Source organism: Balaenoptera acutorostrata, chromosome 21 (genome assembly GCF_949987535.1).
Source record: "Balaenoptera acutorostrata chromosome 21, mBalAcu1.1, whole genome shotgun sequence".
NCBI classification, from domain to species: domain Eukaryota; kingdom Metazoa; phylum Chordata; class Mammalia; order Artiodactyla; family Balaenopteridae; genus Balaenoptera; species Balaenoptera acutorostrata.
This window is the reverse complement of record NC_080084.1, coordinates 33,292,713-33,313,550: the sequence shown is the minus strand read 5'-3', so window position 1 is coordinate 33,313,550 and position 20,838 is coordinate 33,292,713. Positions and strand designations below refer to the sequence as shown.

At 45.3% G+C, this 20,838-nt stretch overlaps 1 protein-coding gene and 1 long non-coding RNA gene across 3 annotated transcripts in view; one reads left to right on the top strand and one right to left on the bottom strand.

Moving 5' to 3' along the window:
- Positions 1-8,363, bottom strand: part of AGPAT5 (1-acylglycerol-3-phosphate O-acyltransferase 5) — a 63,497-nt gene extending 55,134 nt beyond the window's left edge. For both annotated transcript variants that reach the window (XM_007188965.2, XM_007188966.2), the window contains exon 1: positions 7,781-8,363. In XM_007188965.2, the coding sequence (XP_007189027.1) occupies positions 7,781-7,999 (219 nt within the window). In that variant the 5' untranslated portion in view covers positions 8,000-8,363. The remainder of the gene's footprint in view (positions 1-7,780) is intronic.
- A 1,150-nt stretch (positions 8,364-9,513) lies between these two features.
- Positions 9,514-20,838, top strand: part of LOC103002053 (uncharacterized) — a 157,377-nt gene continuing 146,052 nt past the window's right edge. The window contains exon 1 of the long non-coding RNA XR_009006496.1: positions 9,514-10,701. This is a non-coding gene — a long non-coding RNA (uncharacterized LOC103002053). The remainder of the gene's footprint in view (positions 10,702-20,838) is intronic.

Below are 20,838 nucleotides of genomic sequence, written 5' to 3'. Positions count from 1 at the left end.
CTTACTTAACAGTCCTTATCTACCATACATTTCCTAGGGACCGTCCCACAGTTTACCAGCCCTAGGAGCCCAAACCCGCCTTTCCTGCACCTAGCTGTGTCTCTACAGGTTACTGCCTTGGGCTGACTCGAACTGCCTCTTTGCCCTTCTTTTCTGAGAGGGGCCGGTGAAAACCCTAGCGTGTAAAATATTAAACTACGTGTAAAGCATCAACGCCCGGTAAATCTGTGTGCCTCTTCTCCTGCGCATCTGGCCTTGTCACTTTGATCTGTGGGCCCAGCTACAGAGAGCTCTATCTCCTCTATGCACAGCACACCAGTCACTAAGGGCCCGGGCAGAAACACTGGGTTTAAACTGAGCCTCGGACCTGAGCACTAGCCCATCCCCTTACCAACTATGTGAACTGCAGCAGAAGTACCTCACCTCCCCATGCCTATTTTTCCTTACCTGTAGAGTGAATGTAATAATGGTAACTACTCACCACAGGTGTGGTGAGATAAACGAGACCATGTAAGCTACCTGCCACAACTCCTGGATCATAGGAACTGTCCCCCAAAATGTTAGCTGTTGCTCTTATTATTATTATTATCCAACAAAGTCAGACTGTTTACTCAAAATCGTGTTAAATGATGAATGGATAGGAGAAACACCTATCTAATTTCTCTTCCTTAAAAAAAGGTCTCTGATTATGTACAAATGCAGCCATAAAGAATTGCAGCATAAATAAGTCTGCAGACATAATTTACACTCTATGACGTTTATAATTATTTGAAATGATTTTTAAATGTATTTCTGTGCCAATGAAATATATCATTTCAAGATCAAGTACAAGACTTCTACCGTAATACACACAAAACTATGGTCTTTTTCTGCCCAATTTGAAACCTTTCTCTGAATAGGAAAAGTATGACACCCCTCCGAAACAATGTTAAAATATAAACATAGTCATTTGTCTAATAATCAGTACACAAAAATAATTATTATGCAACATTTAAATGGAACCTTACAAATCACAAACCTCCTTTTATAGATTCGTCATATCTGTCTCTCTGTATTGTCCTCATTTACAGGTGTGTTCTTCCTGAGCATCTATGATGTACCAGTCACTGAGCTCAGCACTTTCACATATTACCTCATTTAGTCTTCACAAAATAACATGACAATAAGTATTCCATTTAAGAATGAGAATGCTGAGTTGAAAAGTTGATTTATTCAAGCTGACAGAGAATAGCAAAGAACTAGGAATTACACCCAGGTTTCTCACCCAAGATCCAAAAATCTTTTGACTACAACAAAATTATTATCTGCAAAAATTCCAAATAAAAAATGTCAAATGAGGCTTCCCATATATTAGAAGCTTATATAATTCTTTCACTTTGAACATTAACCACAAGGAGATAAGAAACTCGAGAAAAAATTAAAAACTGACATAAAATACTTTCCTACAGAAATACAAAGTAAGAATGAGAGCAAAGCAACATGTAAGCACACGGAGAGCTGGCATTCATTGCAACGCATCTAACGTGGAAGAATCACTTCCTTATAGTCACACACCTCCCCTCAGTTAAGCAACCACTTGCATCCAGTTGTAATACTCCTGTATTTCCTCAGCTCTTTGCTCATTTTGTCACTTTGTAACATCTCATTATACCTTCAATTTAAAAAAAAAAAAAAAAAAGGGTACTTCCCTGGTGGCGCACTGGTTAAGACTCAGCGCTCCCAATGCAGGGGGCCCGAGTTCGATCCCTGGCTAGGGAACTAGATCCCACATGCATGCCGCAACTAAGGAGCCCATGTGCCACAACTAAGGAGCCCGTGAGCCGCAACTAAAGGAGCCCACGAGCCACAACTAAAGGAACCCACCTGCTGCAACTAAGACCTGGCACAACCAAATAAATAAACAAATAAATATTAAAAAAAAAAAACTGACCTCTTTCTAACTGCTAAATTGTGTGCTGAGAGTAGAGACTAATTTATCAATGGAAATGCTCGCGCCTCGCGTGTGGTTAGCACTTAACGTCACTCCCCTTTCCAGGTACCACCCGCCTCGCTTCTTTATGCTTCCGACTATCACCTACACTCACACACACACACAGCCCTCTAAACCCCACGCAACACCTGCTCACATGGGGTTCTCACTGCTACTCCATGCAAAGAAGCAGAGGAAACAAAGTAAATCTTACAGAGTTGCTTATCTTTAAACATTGCCAAAAGTACAGGTTTTTACTGACAAGTAAACAAAGGCTTCTCTGCATTGCTAGCTGTTCCAGAATCCCCTCTTTTATAAGGTCTTTGACCTTTTCTCAGTCTTACTTCTGTGGGTAGAGTGCATGTTTTCTCCCCTGTCTATTAAGTAAAGAAAGCAAACTGACTCACTCCACCTGTTGACCCTGTTAGATCAAAACTTGTCAACTAGAGGGCCATCCAAGAGCCCCCATGCCTTAAAAGTGAGATTCTCATCCACATTTCCACAGAAACACAGATCACTATTCCCTGCAGAGTGCTCTGCCCTTTCGTTAAAAGGGAACAATCAAGTCAAGTCACTCTCCCCTTTATTGCCACCTCCATGGGGCTACAGTCTTGTAAAGGGGATAATATCTACATTAAGATATGCTAATGCTATGTTAATATTACATACAAGGGATCCTGACATGGAGATGGGGTGAGATCATGACAGATGAGGAAAAGTTGCCCGAGCTGGAAGGAAGTATACAGAGAAGAGCAGTCCAAAAGCACATTCTTGAGAATGCACTGGTAATTTAGGGGAGGGACTGGTGAGGAAGCAGTAGCTGGGCAACAGTGAAACCAATGAATGCAAAAGCCGGCCAGGGCAGAATTCAGACAGCCTTGAATGCCATGCTTAGGGGTCTTCATCTTCATTCAGTTCTCAGCTGAGAACCTCTTTTCCCTTAACACACCACGCTACTCCTGCTTGAAGTAGAAGCTCACAGTGGTTCATAACAATTGATACGGCCTTCTTGAATAACCAGCAGTCACATTCCCTTTGTATCACAAAGCTAGTAAACACAAAAACTCCACTTGCACTATTATCCTCTACTCTAACTGTTTGCCAGTGTTTCTCCTAGAAGGCACACCTTGAGAGCGGGGCTGTCCTCTCAACAAATATAACCACACCACCTAGCAAAGCATCTTTGGAAAACGGACCCTGAAGCTAGACTGCCTTGGACTAAATCCTGGCTTGGCCATTACAAGCGTGAACTCCGTGTGCCTTAGTTCTGTAATCTGTAAAGTGGGAAAAACAGCGCCTATCTGGTAAGGATGAAATGACTCACATAAGACAACAGTACCTGGCACACGGCCAGCGCTCACTAAATGCTAGGTGTGTTGCTAACTCCATCCTCTCCTTTCCACTCCGTATCCAATTACAAAGCTCCATCAGCCACCTTAAAATACTTCTGGGATTCTTTCCGTTCTCTCCATGCCCACTCTTTCCACGACTCTGACCATCATCCCTCAGCTAGATTACTACAATACTTCCCAAACTGGCCCTTTTCAGAGCTCAGCGCATATGCCACTTGCTCAGGGACGTTTCCCCAAACCCCCAACCTCTACCCACTAGGTTAACAAAGTCACAGAGTACAGTGCCTTTTAACTTTCTTCTTATTTTTTGTGTCCCACTGGAATGTGAGATCCACGAGGGCAGGACCTTGTCTGTGTTTTTCTTCATTCCATCCCATACAGTCCAGCACAGGATCTGGCATTCAGGGCACACTCCAATACCAGACGAATGAATAAAGGGCGGGCTCTGAGACGTTACTACTTAGTTTTGGATTGTCTAACTACTAATACTAACCTCTGTTTAAAAAACCATAATAACATGAGACAATAGTAAAGGAAAAATTAACTTATAATTCCATTGAAGAAGAGCCAACTCTCAGTGTCTTCAGTTCTACAAAATTAGACAAATTTAGGAAAGAGGGAAAGTGAATTGTGTACAGAGAGTCATATTTTCTTTTGCTTTCCATAACAATGGCACAGAGGTGTCCCCATAGGTTATGGTATATTTAGTGCTACTATAAAACCCACCCAAGAAGTTAATTTAATGGAGAAGGAGTCTTCCCACAATTCATACATTTATATAAAAGCTCTTGGCAGAAATCCAAAGTTACACACCAAACTGTTGCAGGCCTAGGCGAGGTGTGTGTAGGTAAGGGGAACTTTTAACTTTCTCAAAATATTTTTGCAGTGTTTGAATATTTTATTGCACCTGTGACTCATAACAGAAAAATAAGGTATTTTTAAAAAATCTTATACAAATGCAACCTAAAATAACTGTCTTGCTCACAGCCCAGGATTTACATTTATAGAAAGTATAAAAACAAGGTTCTGGGCTTCCCTGGTGGCGCAGTGGTTGAGAATCTGCCTGCTAATGCAGGGGACACGGGTTCAAGCCCTGGTCTGGGAAGATCCCACATGCCACGGAGCAGCTGGGCCCGTGAGCCACAATTGCTGAGCCTGCGCGTCTGGAGACTGTGCCCCGCGACGGGAGGGGCCGCGATAGAGAAAGGCCCGCGCACCGCGATGAAGGGCGGTCCCCGCACCGCGATGAAGAGTGGCCCCCGCTTGCCGCAACTGGAGAAAGCCCTCGCACGAACCGAAGACCCAACACAGCGAAAAATAAATAAATAAATAAATAAATAAATAAATAAATAAGAAAATCCTTTAAAAAAAAAAAAAAAAAAAAAAAAAACAAGGTTCTAATTACATTTCTCTAAGATTTTCTTATAAGTCTGTCCCCTGGCCAGGCTTAAATTGTGTTAGACTGGAATCATATTTGATTGAGAAATGTTTAATTTCCTCTTAAAGGTTCGTGTCATTCTACTTAAGCAAACCCAGAAGCACATCCAGATCTTCCTGGCTCTGTTACTCCCAGTTAAACTGTAGGAAGGTCTTTAACGGTTTCAACATGAATGATAAATAAGCAGAGAAAAAAAAATTAAGGATACAAGCAACAATTTATATTCTATCTAGAACTACTGATATTTGAGAAGAATCTGGGCAACATTTTAGCAGAAATGCAGAAAGAATCCAGACTTGAAAAAAAGGTGTTGGACTTGTAAGGTCCCTTCTCTGATTCTAAATGAACATGTTTCATTCAAACACAATAGTTTAGCTGCTTTTACAACAAGATACAGAATACAAATTTAACTCATTAAGAGTTTAGGACTATTTTTGAGGACACAGTGCTACCAAAAGAAAGAACTAGTTATAAATGGCCTCTAGACATGAAGGCCTTGAGGGTTTCTGAGGAAATTGAAACAATCTTTCAAGTAAATGTATGAATTATTAGAGAAGTTAAGGGTATTCTAACTGAACACATTATATAAACGTTATTCTCCCAGTGTTATATGAACTAATTTTTTTTTAAAAAAATTATTTTTTATTTATTTATGGCTGTGTTGGGTCTTCGTTTCTGTGCGAGGGCTTTCTCCAGTTGCGGCAAGCGGGGGCCACTCTTCATCGCGGTGCGCGGGCCTCTCACCATCGCGGCCTCTCTTGTTGCGGAGCACAGGCTCCAGACGCGCAGGCTCAGCAGCTGTGGCTCACGGGCCCAGTTAGTTGCTCTGCGGCATGTGGGATCCTCCCAGACCAGGGCCCGAACCCGTGTTCCCTGCACCGGCAGGCAGATTCTCAACCACTGCGCCACCAGGGAAGCCCCTATTTGAACTAATTTATACTTGAAGCAGGTCAGCTGAAAAACTAAATTTATTTTATATCAAATTTTACTTTTGATTGTTATAATGTATCATGTTAGCATCTGGGGAAGTGGGGATTAGCAGACAGAGCCATTAGTGTAAAATATATTTTAAAGTACTGATTTAAGCAGGAAGAAAATGGTGACTAAAATATTTGGAGGGTGTTAATGAGGAGGCATGTTGCATATGCCTAGAAATAAATGTCACTGGATATTTTGGCCTGCAAATATCAATGATCAGTTTTTGGTGTATTCCAGTAGAAGGATGGGAAAGAGCAACAAAAAAAATTCTTTTAATAAACAAAGAAAAATGAATTCTGACATTTAGAAGATTATCACTGGATACTGGTGCTTCATGTATTTATAAAAGGATGTCTGATGGTCCTCAAACATAATTCAAAATTTCATTTCACGCAGGTCCCTTGATGAAGTTTGTTAGGAATCCTAGAACTGAGTGTCCACTGGTCATCATCAGATTAGACTTTTTAAAAACCATGTGCTGAGAACTCAAACAACAAATTGGAGGTCTATACTGAACAGATATAAGGTAAGATATACAATTTGAGAAATACTGTGAAATTTTACAGTCATTTTTTAAAAATAAGAAACTTGCTAAACACAAATAACTTCAATGGTATATGTTACATTGCATGGGACATATTACATGCTTTTAACGAAAAATTTAAAACCTGCCATAGGTAGAATTATTTTTCTAAGAGGTAAATGACTGTCGTATATTCTGATCCTGTGTCCTAGCCCAGGCCAGTTGTCATATGATGTGAAATTAAATACTCACCATGATAAAACCATACATTTAGACAAATGTGGTGAGGTAAGAACAGAGTGGGGAAATGACTGGTCTGAATTCGTGAAAATTTTAAATGTGGCCCATTGTAAAAGTCAATGATCAGGAAACCAGTATCTGGAAAAGCGATCTTTCTTTCTTTCCTAGGAAACACTTATAGATACTGATTTAAACACAATCCCTGGCTTCTAGTTCTCTTCCCCCAAACCTCCAACTGGGGCAAACTCATAAGAGTCATCAGGAATCAACAGCAGTGCAACTACAAATTCAAAATAGTAGCTGGTGGACAAAAGGGTGAAAGCAGCTGCTCTAGGGAGGAAAAAAAAAAAAGACAAAAAGACAAAATGATGCCATCCCATTCACTCCAACCCACCCCCACCAAGAAAAGAAAAGACGAGGACTAACTGAATATAAGGAAAACCAAGAATTAAGCTCTCTCTCTTTTTTTTTTTTCAAATTGGGGAACAGAAGGAAAACACAACTGTTATTTCTGTGTAAGAGACTTCAAATCATTAAATGGAGTTAAAAGGGCCTTCTACTTTTGTTTGTTTTACAAATTTAATCTACAAATCCAATCTCTACAGAGAAAGAAAATAACAGAAAGCAAGCAGACAAAAGATTAGCCACACATATAAGCCTAGTCAAAGTTGGCAAGAATTTTATCTCCGGTAAGGCTTCTACAGTACCAAACGGATTAATTTCCTTGCCCAGCTTTCACTTGTACTGGGGAAGAATGCAAAACAAAGTTGTACTTCTCGCCCAAACACTAACATCAATCTGTTTCAAGAGAAGGTCTCCGACTTTTAAAAGCGCACTGTTGAGTTCCACCATTACCATCTTCTTAGACCAAGCGCCAGAAGCTGTCAACTGCTTGCCCTATTTAAACGTTCATCTGCACCTACCTCTCCCAGCACCAAGACAGACAGTTGCAAGAGAGAGGGGGAGGCCGGGCGGTGGATCCCACTTGGGGCCGCAGAGCAGCGCTACCGCAGCTACCTAGTAATCCTGGAGTACCCGCAAGGAAGCACCTGGCCAAACCCTAAGCGAGAACGTGAAACTGCCCCCACGGTGGGAGGACGGCGTAATGGCACGTGTTCCCGGGGCCGGATCTGCCCGCCAGGGCGGAGCGAGCCTACACTAGCTGGACGGACGCTGGGTGGGTGGCAGCTGGGAGATGCGCCTGCGACCCCCCGGGACCCCAGACGCAGGGAGGGGCGGCAGGTGCGGCGGGCGGGCCCGGAGGGCGGGCGGGGCCTCACCTGCACGCCGGTGTAGTTCTCGAAGAAGAAGAGCACCATGCTCTGATAGATGCAGTAGAGCCGGTCGTCCACCGCCTGGTAGAAGCGCGAGGGCAGGAAGGCGGAGAGCAGCCGCCAGGCCCCCCAGGCCAGCACGTAGGTGGGAGCCGTGCCCAGGAGCACGGCGGCCGGCAGCACGCAGCACATCGAGTACATGTGGAGCACCAGGGACAGCAGCATCTTCCCGGCTCCGCACGCGGAAGGCTCCGCCGGCTCTTCCCCGCCCCGCCGCCGCCGGCCGCCCGGCGGCCCTCAGTCGGCGGCCAATCACCGGGCTGGGCCGGGCCCCGCCACCGCCCCCTCACCTCGCCGGGCCGCCGGCCGCCCCTGAGACGCCCAGCCCGCGCCGGATCCGGCCTCCGCCCCCAGCCGCATGGGCCGCGCCGCCGCTGGACGGTGGGCGGGCTGGCGAGTGAGGGGCCCGGCGCGCTGCACCCGGCCGCGGGGCAAGGGGAAGCCGCGGCCCTCGGGGGCTCGAGAGCTCAGGATCACTCACACCCCATGACCCTCGCCCGTCACCCTATGCCCCTGCCGGGGGCGGGGCTCCGCGCCAACAACACGACTCCTGATTGGCCGCCCGTTACCATAGTCCCCCTCCGGGGGCGGGGCTCAGCGGCAAGAACTCGTCTCCCGATTGGTCGAGTGCTGCTGACAGTTGACGCGCAACTGCCGCCCGGACGCGTGGACTGTCCGCTCTGGCTACTGCGCATGCTCCAAAGCTTGCGGCGCCCCCCCACCCCCCCCCCCCCCCCCCCGCACCAGGGAAGCGGCGACTTACGGGCGGAGCTGGTTGAAGGTGGGTGTCGGCCGAGGAGGGGCACGGGCGGCCTTGTGCCCCTCGGTCCAGCTCTGGGCGCAGATTGGCTTGAGGGAACGCCCCACCCCCTGCTTGCACACCTGAGGGCCCCTGGACCCCGGGATGCGCCCTTAAGCCGAGATGTCCCCTTCCGTGGGGCGCACCGGTGACCCGCGGTGCCTCGCAGGTGCTGCAGACCGTGGCTTCGGGCGGCTAAGAGGACTCCTGCAGGCAACAGGGACTTGTCAGGCCTGCTGTGGGAAGGCCCGCAGTGACAGCAGCGCGATAAGCGCTGTCAGGGCGTCAGCCCTGGGTTATCGGGCCGGGCTCACCTTCCTCTTCAAGGTGGCTCTCACCCACTCCGCCTTCCCGGCTTCCTCCTCTTCTCCCAGCCGGGTGCACAGGACCCCCTCTCCTGCCCTTCACTCGCCCAGCAGCATGCTTCCGAGTCAGGCCCCTGCCTTCCCATCACTACAGCCGGACAGCCTTTTTACAAGGTTCTTGACACACTGTTTTAGTTTATCAGGCCTTATCACATTCACTCCTGCTTCACTTCCCCAGGCCTGGCTCTTTAACTTCTTTCTGGTAGTTTAGGATGAGCCTCAGTTTTTGAGTAGTTCTTGAAGGTACTTGAGTGCACATGTGGGATAAAGTACTAGCCTACTTCTATGACCTTCACAAAAATCTAGGAAATCAGGGCAGCCGTTTTATTGATGTAAAAACAGACTCTGAGGCCTTCTGAATCCTTCTACTGCCCTTTGGCTACAGTGAGTGTGGTTTACTGTGTGAGCCTTACCAGGGATAGTTGCACTTTAGAAGACTGCCGAATGCTTTAAGTGAGAAAAAAAAAAAAAAATTCTTTTTTTTTTTTGCCTGAATGCAAGCCTGTGGTGTAGCTTTATGCAGGAAGGCATTTTAGCGGAAAATTATAATCCTGGCCAGGACGGTGGCTACTCGATTTGCCTATCTCTACATGATTGACATCATGTAACGTGATTGGTAAACGGTGACCTTGAGGGACAAATCCAGGTGAATAGAGATTGCTCAAGGAACAATTATTTGGACAGGTATATTGCCAACAGGAAGCATTGAACACTAAAAAGATTTTCAACGCGGTTTCCCCTCTTCCTGTGGAAAGTAATGCCCTGTGAGAACTAGACTCATTCCGGAGGGAAAAAGTCATGGGTACGGATACTGTGCACAGCCGATGCTGCTTTCGCTTCCTTTAAATAACTGAGACCAGACATCCCTACAATTAGGAAAATGTATGAAGAGATAAAGCTGGTTCAGTGTTAATGTTACAGTCTGTGCACATGCAGTCAGTAAATGTTGTGATATGTGTAAGTATGTTACTTCCTGTGAATTACCCCCATATTACTGTTAGTCACCCGGTTGTAAAGTTTTGTGCCTGGTTCTGACATGGGGACACTGAGAACGTGAGCCTCTCTTGTCCCCTGTTTATATCCAAACCCAGCTCGACACACTCGGTTACCCCCTGTGCTCTTCAGCCTCCTCTGTCCCTGCTGGTCACAGATTTACCCTCCTTTCTGCCTTCCCCTCTCTTAAGCTGTACTCAGCCCACACCCTCTGCCTCTACTTCCTTACGGTGTACATTTTTTAACCCCTTGCAGTCTGACTTCCTTTTCCACCTCTCTACTGAAACGGTTCCTTGTAAAGAGCGCGTCTAACCCAGCCTGCATACAGAGGCTCTGGGATAGAACAGTGAGAAGACTGATTGCATTTAGCAGGGACTTAGGTGTGGGGTGAGCTTTACGTAAAGGGGGATATTCGGGATACCATGGGGACGTATACCGAGGAGATCTCATTTAGTCGGGGCACATAGAAGGCTTCTCAGGTAGAGAGAGATTTGAGATGAAGTTTGAGGGTGGAGTTAGGTGAGAGCTAGAGAAGGGAAGGGAGACGAGAGCCTTCCAAGTGAGAACAGCGAGTCGGAAGGACTGAAGCCGAGAGCCCACAGGTTCGCAAGGCTGCAGAGGCCTGTGTGCAGCATGGTAATGAGGCGCTCTTCTCTTTTTTTATCCAGATGCCCCCCTAGAAGTATGCTGTGTATTTCCCTCACACATTTGTAAGTTAATATCTAAAATTATTATTATTATTATTTTTAAATTTTACTTATTTATTTATGGCTGTGTTGGGTCTTCGTTTCTGTGCAAGGGCTTTCTCTAGTTGCGGCAAGCGGGGGCCACTCTTCATCGCGGTGCGCGGGCCTCTCACTATCGCGGCCTCTGTTGTTGTGGAGCACAGGCTCCAGACGCGCAGGCTCAGTAGTTGTGGCTCACGGGCCCAGCTGCCCCGCGGCATGTGGGATATTCCCAGACCAGGGCTCGAACCCGTGTCCCCTGCATTGGCAGGCAGATTCTCAACCACTGCACCACCAGGGAAGCCCTAAAATTATTTTTATCATAAGTTTAATTAGTTAAAAAAGAAATAAGTTCTGATGAGTTGTAAATGAAATTTTAAAATAAAATTAATTACAGAATTAAAAAATAGTTAAAATAAAATTACAGAAATCTTTTAAGTGGACCCCATGGGTTATAAATACCGTAGTGATTTAATACCACCATTCTCCATTTAAAAAAGGTTTTTACCAATTAGAATTTTACATTGATCCCTGGTCTCCTTGAAAACATTTTCATTCCACTTCTGCCACATAATTTTATCTTAACGGAATATATTTTATGCTTCCAAGTCTTTTATTGATCAGACTATGTCATCAGGGTCCCAAGAGTTAAAATTTCTTCTGGATTGAGCTATGACTGTTGTTAGCAATATACAATTTAATCAATGTATATCACAAAATCTGATTATTGTAAATAAAGGTAAAGTTTGATTGGAAATGCTTGTCTTAATGATACCTTAATAGAAAGAAACTGGCGAATTATCCTTTGGTGTCCTAAAGTTTTTACACCTTTCCCACCTCACTGCAGAACAGTGTGGTAAGATTGGGGGCCGGGGAGCAAGCGGGCAGGACGGTTGTGAAGTGCAAGGCGGGTCTGCACTCCACGAATCTTCTCAGGCATATCAAACGGACAGATACTTCTGAACCAAGAAAGCTGCTTAAATGAACAGTCAGTATAGCACAGTGGTTACATGACTACACAAAGATGACACGTGAAATGTTATGCAGCAGTTAGAAAAAAAACAGGTAGACCCAAATGCACCCAGATGACCTGCACGTTAGGTGAAAAAAGCAAGTTGCTGGATAATACATGCACTATTACCCCATTTCTGTAAAAAATAAAACAATATATTTCTAGATGCAAATGTCTAAAAACTGATGACAGTGGTTTTCTCAGCGGAGGGGAAGTAAGATTAGATGAAGTTCAGCTGGACTTCCTGTATTGTTTCAAGTTTTTACAAAGAAATATTGATTCAACAAATATGTATCCACTGTTCCACATCCCACTTCATGCTGGGTGGCAGAGGTAAAGAGAGAGAACAGATAAAGGCCCTGAGGTCATGACCCTTGCGGTCTGGGGTGGGGCAGTGGGATTAATTTATTACAGAGGCAAATAAAAATAAAGGAGAAAAATAAGAGATGACTTTTGCAGGAGATAACTAGAAGGTGGGATCCACGGGAGTTACTTGACCTTGGTGATAAGGAGGGGGAGGGAGGGTGAAGAATGCGTCCCCAGCTTCAGGCTTGAGTAACCCGGTGGAATTTGGTTTCATCTACGAGGGGTGGAAACAGGTTCTGTGGGGCATAGAGCTTCCTCAGCCCGTGCAGCGGAGAGCACTTTAAGGAAAAGAACACAAGTTTACAAATACAAAATTGGATTTGAACATAGATATTTATTTAGAATGAGAGAAATATTTTTTAAGTATATAAATTTTTACAAGCTGACATACCACAAAAATAAAATATTCAGAAAAATAACTTTTATTATGTAACTATCACAGATCAGTGATAAATATACCTTTCTTCTGATTGTGAAAACCATTTTGCATTTTCTCTACAGAAAAGTAATTGCCTTTCTAGCATGATAAATGTAAACTTGGTTTTTATCATTCATTGTCAGGATGCATGATATTCAACCTCAGCCTATGACTTTAGTACATTTTCAGTAAAACTAGGTTTATTTCGTGAAGAGGGGGAGGTGCAAAGGAGAAGAATATAGTGGGAACTTGACAAACGCATCGTAAAATTCATGTAGGGAAACAACTCACAAGTTTTTGAAGAGGCGGACGACTGAGCATGGCAGTCGGAGTGATGGCCATCCGAAGACGTCCGTGTGATTTCTGGAACCCGGGAATACGTTGATTTGCTTGGCAGAGGAGACTTTAGGGCACGGATGGATTTAGGATTGCCAATCGCATGACTTTACGGAGCTAATCCTGGGTCATCCAGGTGGGCGCAATGTAGTCACGAGGGGCGTTAGAAGTGGGAGGGGGCAGTTGCGGAGCTCAGAGCAGCGTGCTGGGAGCGGGGCTCGGCCGCCCTCGCTGGCTTCCAAGAGGGAGCAAGGGGGCCGGGGAGGGAAGGCAGGCTCCGGAGCCTGGAAGGGACGCGGGTGCGGACTGTCCCCGGAGCCCCCGGAGGACACAGCCCTGCTCGGTGCCGCGCCGACTCCAGTGACACCTGCTTGGAGCTTCTGACCTCAGAACCGTAAGACACGTTGGTTTTATTTAAGTTTCTAAGTAGGTGGTGATTTTTGATAGCAACGATAGGAAGCGGGTGCACGGAGGGAGGGATTTTTCCTGCGGGTACCGACACATAGTGTAACGCTACAGTAATAGTGTCTTGCTAGCGAGGAAGCGGACGGCTCAGCGGAGCAGAAGGAAGAGTCTAGAGACACACGTGCTGCTGTGTTTGTGTGTTTTGTATTGTCTCATGAAAGTGGCGTTTAAAATCTGAGGGAAAAGAGTGAATTAGTCAAAAAATGCTAGTACCTCCGTACATTTGGGGAAAATGTTATATAAACAAACTCGACAACCTACACCCAAATAAAGGCCAGACGGGAGGGTTTAAACATAAAAATTCATCTAAAAAGTGAAAAACAGGCTTCCCCCGTGGCGCAGTGGTTAAGAATCCGCCTGCCAATGCAGGGGACACGGGTTCGAGCCCTGGTCCGGGAAGCTCCCACATGCCGCGGAGCAACTAAGCCCGTGCGCCACAACTACTGAGCCTGTGCTCTAGAGTCTGCAAACCACAACTACTGAGCCCGTGCGCCTAGAGCCCGTGCTCTGCAACAAGAGAAGCCACCGCAATGAGAAGCCCGCGCACGGCAACAAAGAGTAGCCCCCGCTCGCCGCAACTAGAGAAAGCCTGCACGCAGCAACGAAGGCCCAACACAGCCAAAAATAAATAAAAATTTTTCAAAAAGTAAAAAACATACTAGAAAAAATGCAGGGTAATCGTTTTATAAATTTCACGTGGAGGAGATTTTACTTGGCATGATAACTAAGACAAAGTATTGAGTCTCATGTGATCTTGGCGTCTCCACGGAGCAATCTGACAGCAGAATTGAATAAACTTGTGTCTCTGAATAACCACGAACGTTCACCCTGAATGCTGTGAGGTCTTAGCGTGTCTGAGGGCCTTGGAACACCCAAATTGATCCTACCTGAACTCAGGTGTGGAATGTAATTAAAGAAAGCTGTAACATCATCAGCTGTACTGTAAACTGACTACAGTGAAGTGGGAACAGAAGGGTGCTATCTGAACGTAGAAGCAAAGGGAAGCTTGTCTCGGTGTGAACGAATGGAACACTCGGGAACAAGAATACCTTCTCTTCACTAACGACTTAGAATGTAGCCCAGTACTGCCTCTATTTGTTCAGCCTCCATTGGAGCTTTCATTTATTTTTATCTGTAAAACTAAAACGAGAAGGCATTCTTGTTCTAAAAGATTTAAACACGGTTTTGAATATTGAATGAAATGAAGTTCTCACTACTGTCTCAAATCCGACTTACTCACCTAGAGGTTATGGTTGTAATAAACACCTAGAGGTTATGGTTGTAATAAACATAACTTTATAGTTATTTTCTCGTGCTTCTGTCAGTGGATGTTTGTGCATGCCCTGCCCTGTTCCCCTCTTGAGAGCCCTAAGATTTCCATTTGGATCAGATATCCACTGCTCCCCAACAGAACTCATGTGCTTTGGGGAAAGTTGATTCCATCCACTGCCTCAAGAGAGGCCATGATCCATGTAAGGCAGTGGTTTCTTGTTGGTTTTCTTGTTTTCATTTTGAAGTCTGGACATTGAACCCTTGAAGCTCCTGAAGACCTTTTCAGGTGGTCCAAAGTCAAAAGTATATTCACAATGACACTGAAACATTATTTGCATTGAATTTGGAGTAATGTTGGTGGGTAAACCCACTGGCACCTTGGCATCAAGGCAGTGATACCAAAGTGCAAGGTGGCCATGCGTTCATTGCCATGGGCTCTCGGTGAAAAACCACTCATTTCACTTAAGAATACCCTTGACAAAGCGATAAACATAAATCTATTAAATACTGACCCTTGAGTACACATCCTTTTTTTTTTTTTTTAAAGGAATTCGTTTATTTTTATTTTTTATTTATTTATTTTTGGCTGTGTTGGGTCTTCGTTTCTGTGCGAGGGCTTTCTCTAGTTGCGGCAAGCGGGGGCCACTCTTCATCGCGGTGCGCGGGCCTCTCACTATCACGGCCTCTCGTTGCGGAGCACAAGCTCCAGACGCGCAGGCTCAGTAGTTGTGGCTCACGGGCCTAGTTGCTCCGCGGCATGTGGGATCTTCCCAGACCAGGGCTCGAACCTGTGTCCCCTGCATTGGCAGGCAGATTCTCAACCACTGTGCCACCAAGGAAGCCCCGAGTACACATCCTTTTAACATGTGTGAGTAAAAGGTAAGTATGCGTGAAGCATGTTTGCACCCTGATTAATGTGCAGTAGTTCTCTAGAGGGAAAACACTGATTTGTGAGCTCAACTAGCTAGTTTTTTCATAGAACATAATTTTACTTGAATAACAGATAAGCTATGGTTATTCTGGCAGATATTTTATCAAAAATGAACAAACCGGCTCTGTCACTTCAAGGAAAAAAAACTGATAGTATTGCTGATAATAAACTCGAGCTTTTCAATGAACATTAGAATTTTGGAAAACCTAGATTTGCTCTCTGAACTTGACATGTTCTCAATAATTGGACTTCTTTAGTTCTGTGGTGATATTAATTATTGTGCTTTCAGTATTGTATGTCAACATTTAGAATATCTGCATAACTCAGTGAACCAATATTTTATAAATCAGTGCTTGGACTCTAAAAATCATGTGTGGGTAAATGGTTATTTCAAAGTGCAAGACAGACCAATGGATTTTAATGTAACAGGGTACAAAAATTTGATATGTCAAATTCCACATTGCTAACAACCTTTAAGAAATTACCAGTTCCTGAGTTTTAGTATAATACAAAATATTCACATTGTCTGAAGGCTATTAAACTCTTTCCCTTTTCTAATCACATATCTGATTGAGGCTGGATTTTCTTCAGATGCCTCAACCAAAAAATCATGGCAGCAGATTGAATGCAGAGAATCCAGCTGTATTCAATTAAGCCAGACATTAAAGAGATTTAACAAAAAATGTAAAACAATGCCACTCTTCTAAATTCTTTGTTTTGAATTTTTTTCCATAAATATTAACGTACAATGGACTTTACTGTTCTCTAAAAGGACTTACTAAATATTTTAAACTTTTCACTTTAATTTCCAGTATAGTAAATAGCAGTAAGTATAACCTGGGTTTAAAAAAACAAGGTAAAAAACGGGTAACGGGTTCCTGAACCACTCCTCTAGGACAATCAAAGTAGCCCTACTTCTGTTTCCACAAAAAAAGTGTTTAGGGATGAACTAACCCCCTTAGGGCTTCTGAGACTCAAGTGGAGGTTATTGTGGGTTCTGGAAATGAAGCTTGTTGATTCTGCCGAAGATATTACCAGAAATGTTCCTTCCTCTCTTTGGGCTGATGAATTAATATTGGGGTGAAACTTGGAACTTTACAGCCAGGAAGTCGGCTTCAACCTGAAGGCAGAGCTAATAGGACACGAAGCCTTTGAAATCCTTAGGGTGTGTTTCACAGCTGATCTGATTCAATAGCCCATCTCTCAGCCTTCTAGTTAAAGAACAAAGAAGCCTCTATTAAAGCCAGGTTGAGGTGGGTTTCATCTCTCATCTACTCAGTCCTCCAGGCTAGAAACCTAGAGGTTATTCTGTTTCCCTGCTCCTCACCAGCTACACCCATTGGCACTGGGTCATTCATTCATTTGCTCACTCATTCAATCAGTTACTGAGTGCTTGTTATGTACCAGGCCCTGGTCTAGGACCTGGTCATATAGGCAGATAAGGTCCCTGTCTCAATGTCAGTAGTGAGAGATGGATCCAGTTACAAGGGCAAGCAGTGAATTAAAATAGGGAGGTGTGAGAGAGAGTTGTGAAGTACCTCCTTTAAATCATAAGGTCAGGAAATGCCTCTGTACGGAGGGGACATTTAAGTTAAAACTGGAACGATGAGCAAAAGGAAGATGAGAGCGAGCAAAAGGAAGATGAGAGCATTTCAGGCTGAGGAAACAAGTGCAAAGGTCCTGAGGCAGGAAGGAAGGAGCTCAGTAAGCAGCAGTTCTAATCTACCGGTGGCTAAAATCCTCAGGCATTCTTGACTCTGCTCTACCCCACCCCACATCCAATCCCTCAGTAAACTATTAGTTTGACCGTCACAGTCACCCAGAACCCACCCCCTCTCTCCACCTCGTCCAGGTGCTGTCACGTCTCACCTGTGCGAATGTCGTAGCCTCCCTATTTCCACCCTCGAGCCCCCTCCCCCTTCCCAGTCACTGTATCTTCTGCACAGCAGCTGTTGTGGGTGAACTCTGTCCCCTTCAAAATCCATGTGGCGAAGTCCTAGCAGCCCCCCACCTCGGGATGTGACTGTATTTGGAGATAAGGTCTTAAAAGTGGTGGGTGGGGTAAAGTGAGGTCCTGAGGGTGGGCTTTAATCCAGCATGACTGGCGTCCTTGCAAGAAGGGGAAATTGGGACACAGACACACAAAGGGAAGATGATGGGAAGGAACACAGGAGACGGCCGTCTCCAAGCCAAGGAGAATGGCCTGGGGCAGGTCCTTCCTCAGAGCCCTCGGGGGGAACCAACCCTGCCAACATCTTGCTTTTGGATTTCTAGCCCCCAGAACTGAGGGACAGTTTCTGTTGTTCAAGCCCTCGGTCTGTGGAGCTTTGTTAGAGCAACCTGAGCGAACAAAACCAGCAGCCAAGGCCATCTTTCTGTTAATTCTCTGCTCGAGGTAGTTGACCTTAAACCACTTGGGGCTAGGGGCTCTGGGGCTGCACACCATCAAAAATCCGGTTATAACGTACAGGTGGTTCCTCCACTACTGTAGTGTTTACCATTGAAAAAAGCCCAAGAACAAGTGGACCCTTGCAGTTCAAACCTGTGTTGTTCAAGGGTCAACTGCACTCCCATCTCAGAGTCAGATCCAAATTAAGTCCTGCCTGTGATGCTTCCCCGACCCCAGGCCTCACCAGGAAGACCCTCCCCCCTGTGTGCACCACAGCTGTGCCTCGGACTCCCAGCTTCAGCTGTGCAGTGGCCATCAGGACTGAGCCCTCCTCAAACCCAGACCCCCCAGACCCACAAATGCCCTCTCCTCTCCCATCTGGGTGACATTCTTCACTGCAGTAAGGAACGGGTTTCAGTCGATCCATGAGTGACTCTGGTCATTCTAAAGAGTCAGCCATCCTGACCTCTTGCTGTTCTAACTGTGCATCGAGCAGGACAGGCCTTCCCAGAACCTGGAATTTTCCTCCCCGTATATGGACATGCTTGTCCTCCCTTTTCCAGTCTCGGTTAAATGTCATCAAAGAAACTCTCTCTTAACCACGTGTGCCCTTTTGTTATTACTTGTTTACCTTGCAACAGACATTGCGAGTTTTTCCCCAATGTCCACCTCCCATTTTATAATAATTAGATCCCTAATTTTTACCTAGGTACATGGCTGCCTAAAATAAAGACTGTTTCCCAGCTTTTCTTCCACCTAGATGGTTTGACTAGCCAATGAAATGTAAAAGGAAGTGGTGTATGCGGGGTATAAGATGCGTTGTGTACTCTTCTTTCTTACTGGGTAAGATCGGATGTAATGGCTGGAACGTCAGCCGTGTTGGCAGGCACACGTGGCAGAACAATCACATGAAAATAACTTGAATTCCTGATACTATGGAACATCATACCAGCATTGGACTTATTACCTCCAGACTTCCTGAAAGCAAAAAAACCAAAACAACAAAAACCTTTTAACTTGTTTAAGCTTGTTTTAGGTTTTTGTTATTTGCAGCCAAATCTGATCCTAATATCCTTACTCCACTTGATATTATATTGCATTTATTTCTATGTGACACAGTATGCATTATCTGTCTCCCCTTGCTGTAATGAGGTAGGACTTCGTGTTTTTACTTTATTTGCTAGGCATTGATCAGGCTATAGAAATAATTAATAAAAAGTTGATGAATTAAAGAGGAAATCTGCACTCCAGGAACACGTGCCGTGTTTTTTCTCTAGGATTTACTGAATACCCCCAGCACACTGCCGCTATGTAGAAACATGGGGGGTGCTTTCCTACTCCATGCCCCCTTCTTTGGCAGTGCTCCCCAGAGGCACGACTAAGTGAGACAGATCTGTAAAATCAGGTTTGTATAAGGGAAGCCCTCTCTCCGGCCTCCAGTGTTGGATCCTAGGTAATGAAGTCACAGACCATCAGGTAGAGATTATGAGCCAGACAAGACTAAACACTAGAGCATAGAAGTCATGAGGAATTGCAGTCATAATGGGTGCCGTGGAAACCCCAAACACACATGTTGATGCTTTGGGAGAAGAACAAATGAACGTGCAGAGATATGAGTGCAGGTTGCACGCAGCTCATGTGCCCTGAAAGAAGGGGAGAGAAGGAAGGCAAGCTGCCCACTGTCTCTCCTATGATTTCCAGCTGACTTCCAGCACCTGGCTTCATGCAAGTTCCTTGATTCTTCATGATAAATTCCCTTTTACCTAATCCACTCTGAGTAGGTTTGCGTTCGTTGTTTAGGAACAATCCTGCTAAGACTTCTTACATCTCTTTGGGGTACGTGCTCTTAAGGACACCTGTAAAGCTCTTCCCAGTCTGGTCCCCACCTGCCTTTCTGCCAATGTTTACCATTGCTTGCCGCCTTCTAAATTAAGCTGCATTCCCACAGACCCCTTTCATGGTTTAAAACAGCCATGCTGTTTGGTATCTTAGCATTTTTGTAAGCACCATTGTTTCTGCTGGAATGTTCTTCCTCGCTAATTTACCCATCTGGACCTAGCTCAAGTTTTCTTTCTGCTGAAAGAGCCCCCAGACCGTAGTTAAACGCCCCTTGACCTTCAACACTCCCTTGAAGGTGCCTCTATTACAGAACTTACCCTAAGTTATTGCAATTTGTCGAAACACCCATTGGTGCTTCTCTTACCCGAGGAGGTGCTTTTGAAGCCATCTCTTCCTCCTCTTTGTGGCCTCCGCCCAGACCATCGTCCCCGTGTCAGATGCTCAGTCCTTCACCCAACCTTTTTAAGCCTGTGATCAGCCTTTGCCTACTGAAAATGCCTCTCCGCACTCCACCACTCTAGTTCCCCAGACGTCCTTGAGTTTCCGTCTGTGGGTTTGGCTCATCCACTCTTTGCTAATGGCCCCCAAATCCACAGATTACTTCTCCCGAGCTACAAACATTTTTTAAAAAATCTGCTCTCTTGGACTTCCCTGGTAGCCCAGTGGTTAAGAATCCGCCTGCCAGTGCAGGAGACACGGGTTCGAGGCCTGGTCTGGGAAGATCCCACATGCCGCGGAGCAACTAAGCCTGTGCACCACAACTACTGAGCCTGTGCTCTACAGCCTGCGAGCCACAACTACTGAAGCCTTTGTGCCACAACTACTGAGCCCGCGTGCCTAGAGCCCATGCTCCGCAACGAGAGAAGCCACCGCTATGAGAAGGCCGCACACTGCAACGAAGAGAAGCCCCCGCTCGCCGCAACTAGAGAAAGCCCACACGCAGCAACGAAGACCCAACGCAACCAAAAATAAATTTTAAAAAAAAATCTGCTTTCTTGACATCCGAGCCTAAAAATTCTACAAGAATTTTAAATGTTCTTAGCAGAAAGTATCTCCAACACCAGCACCCCACTCTTTCCCCTGAATCCTCTCAG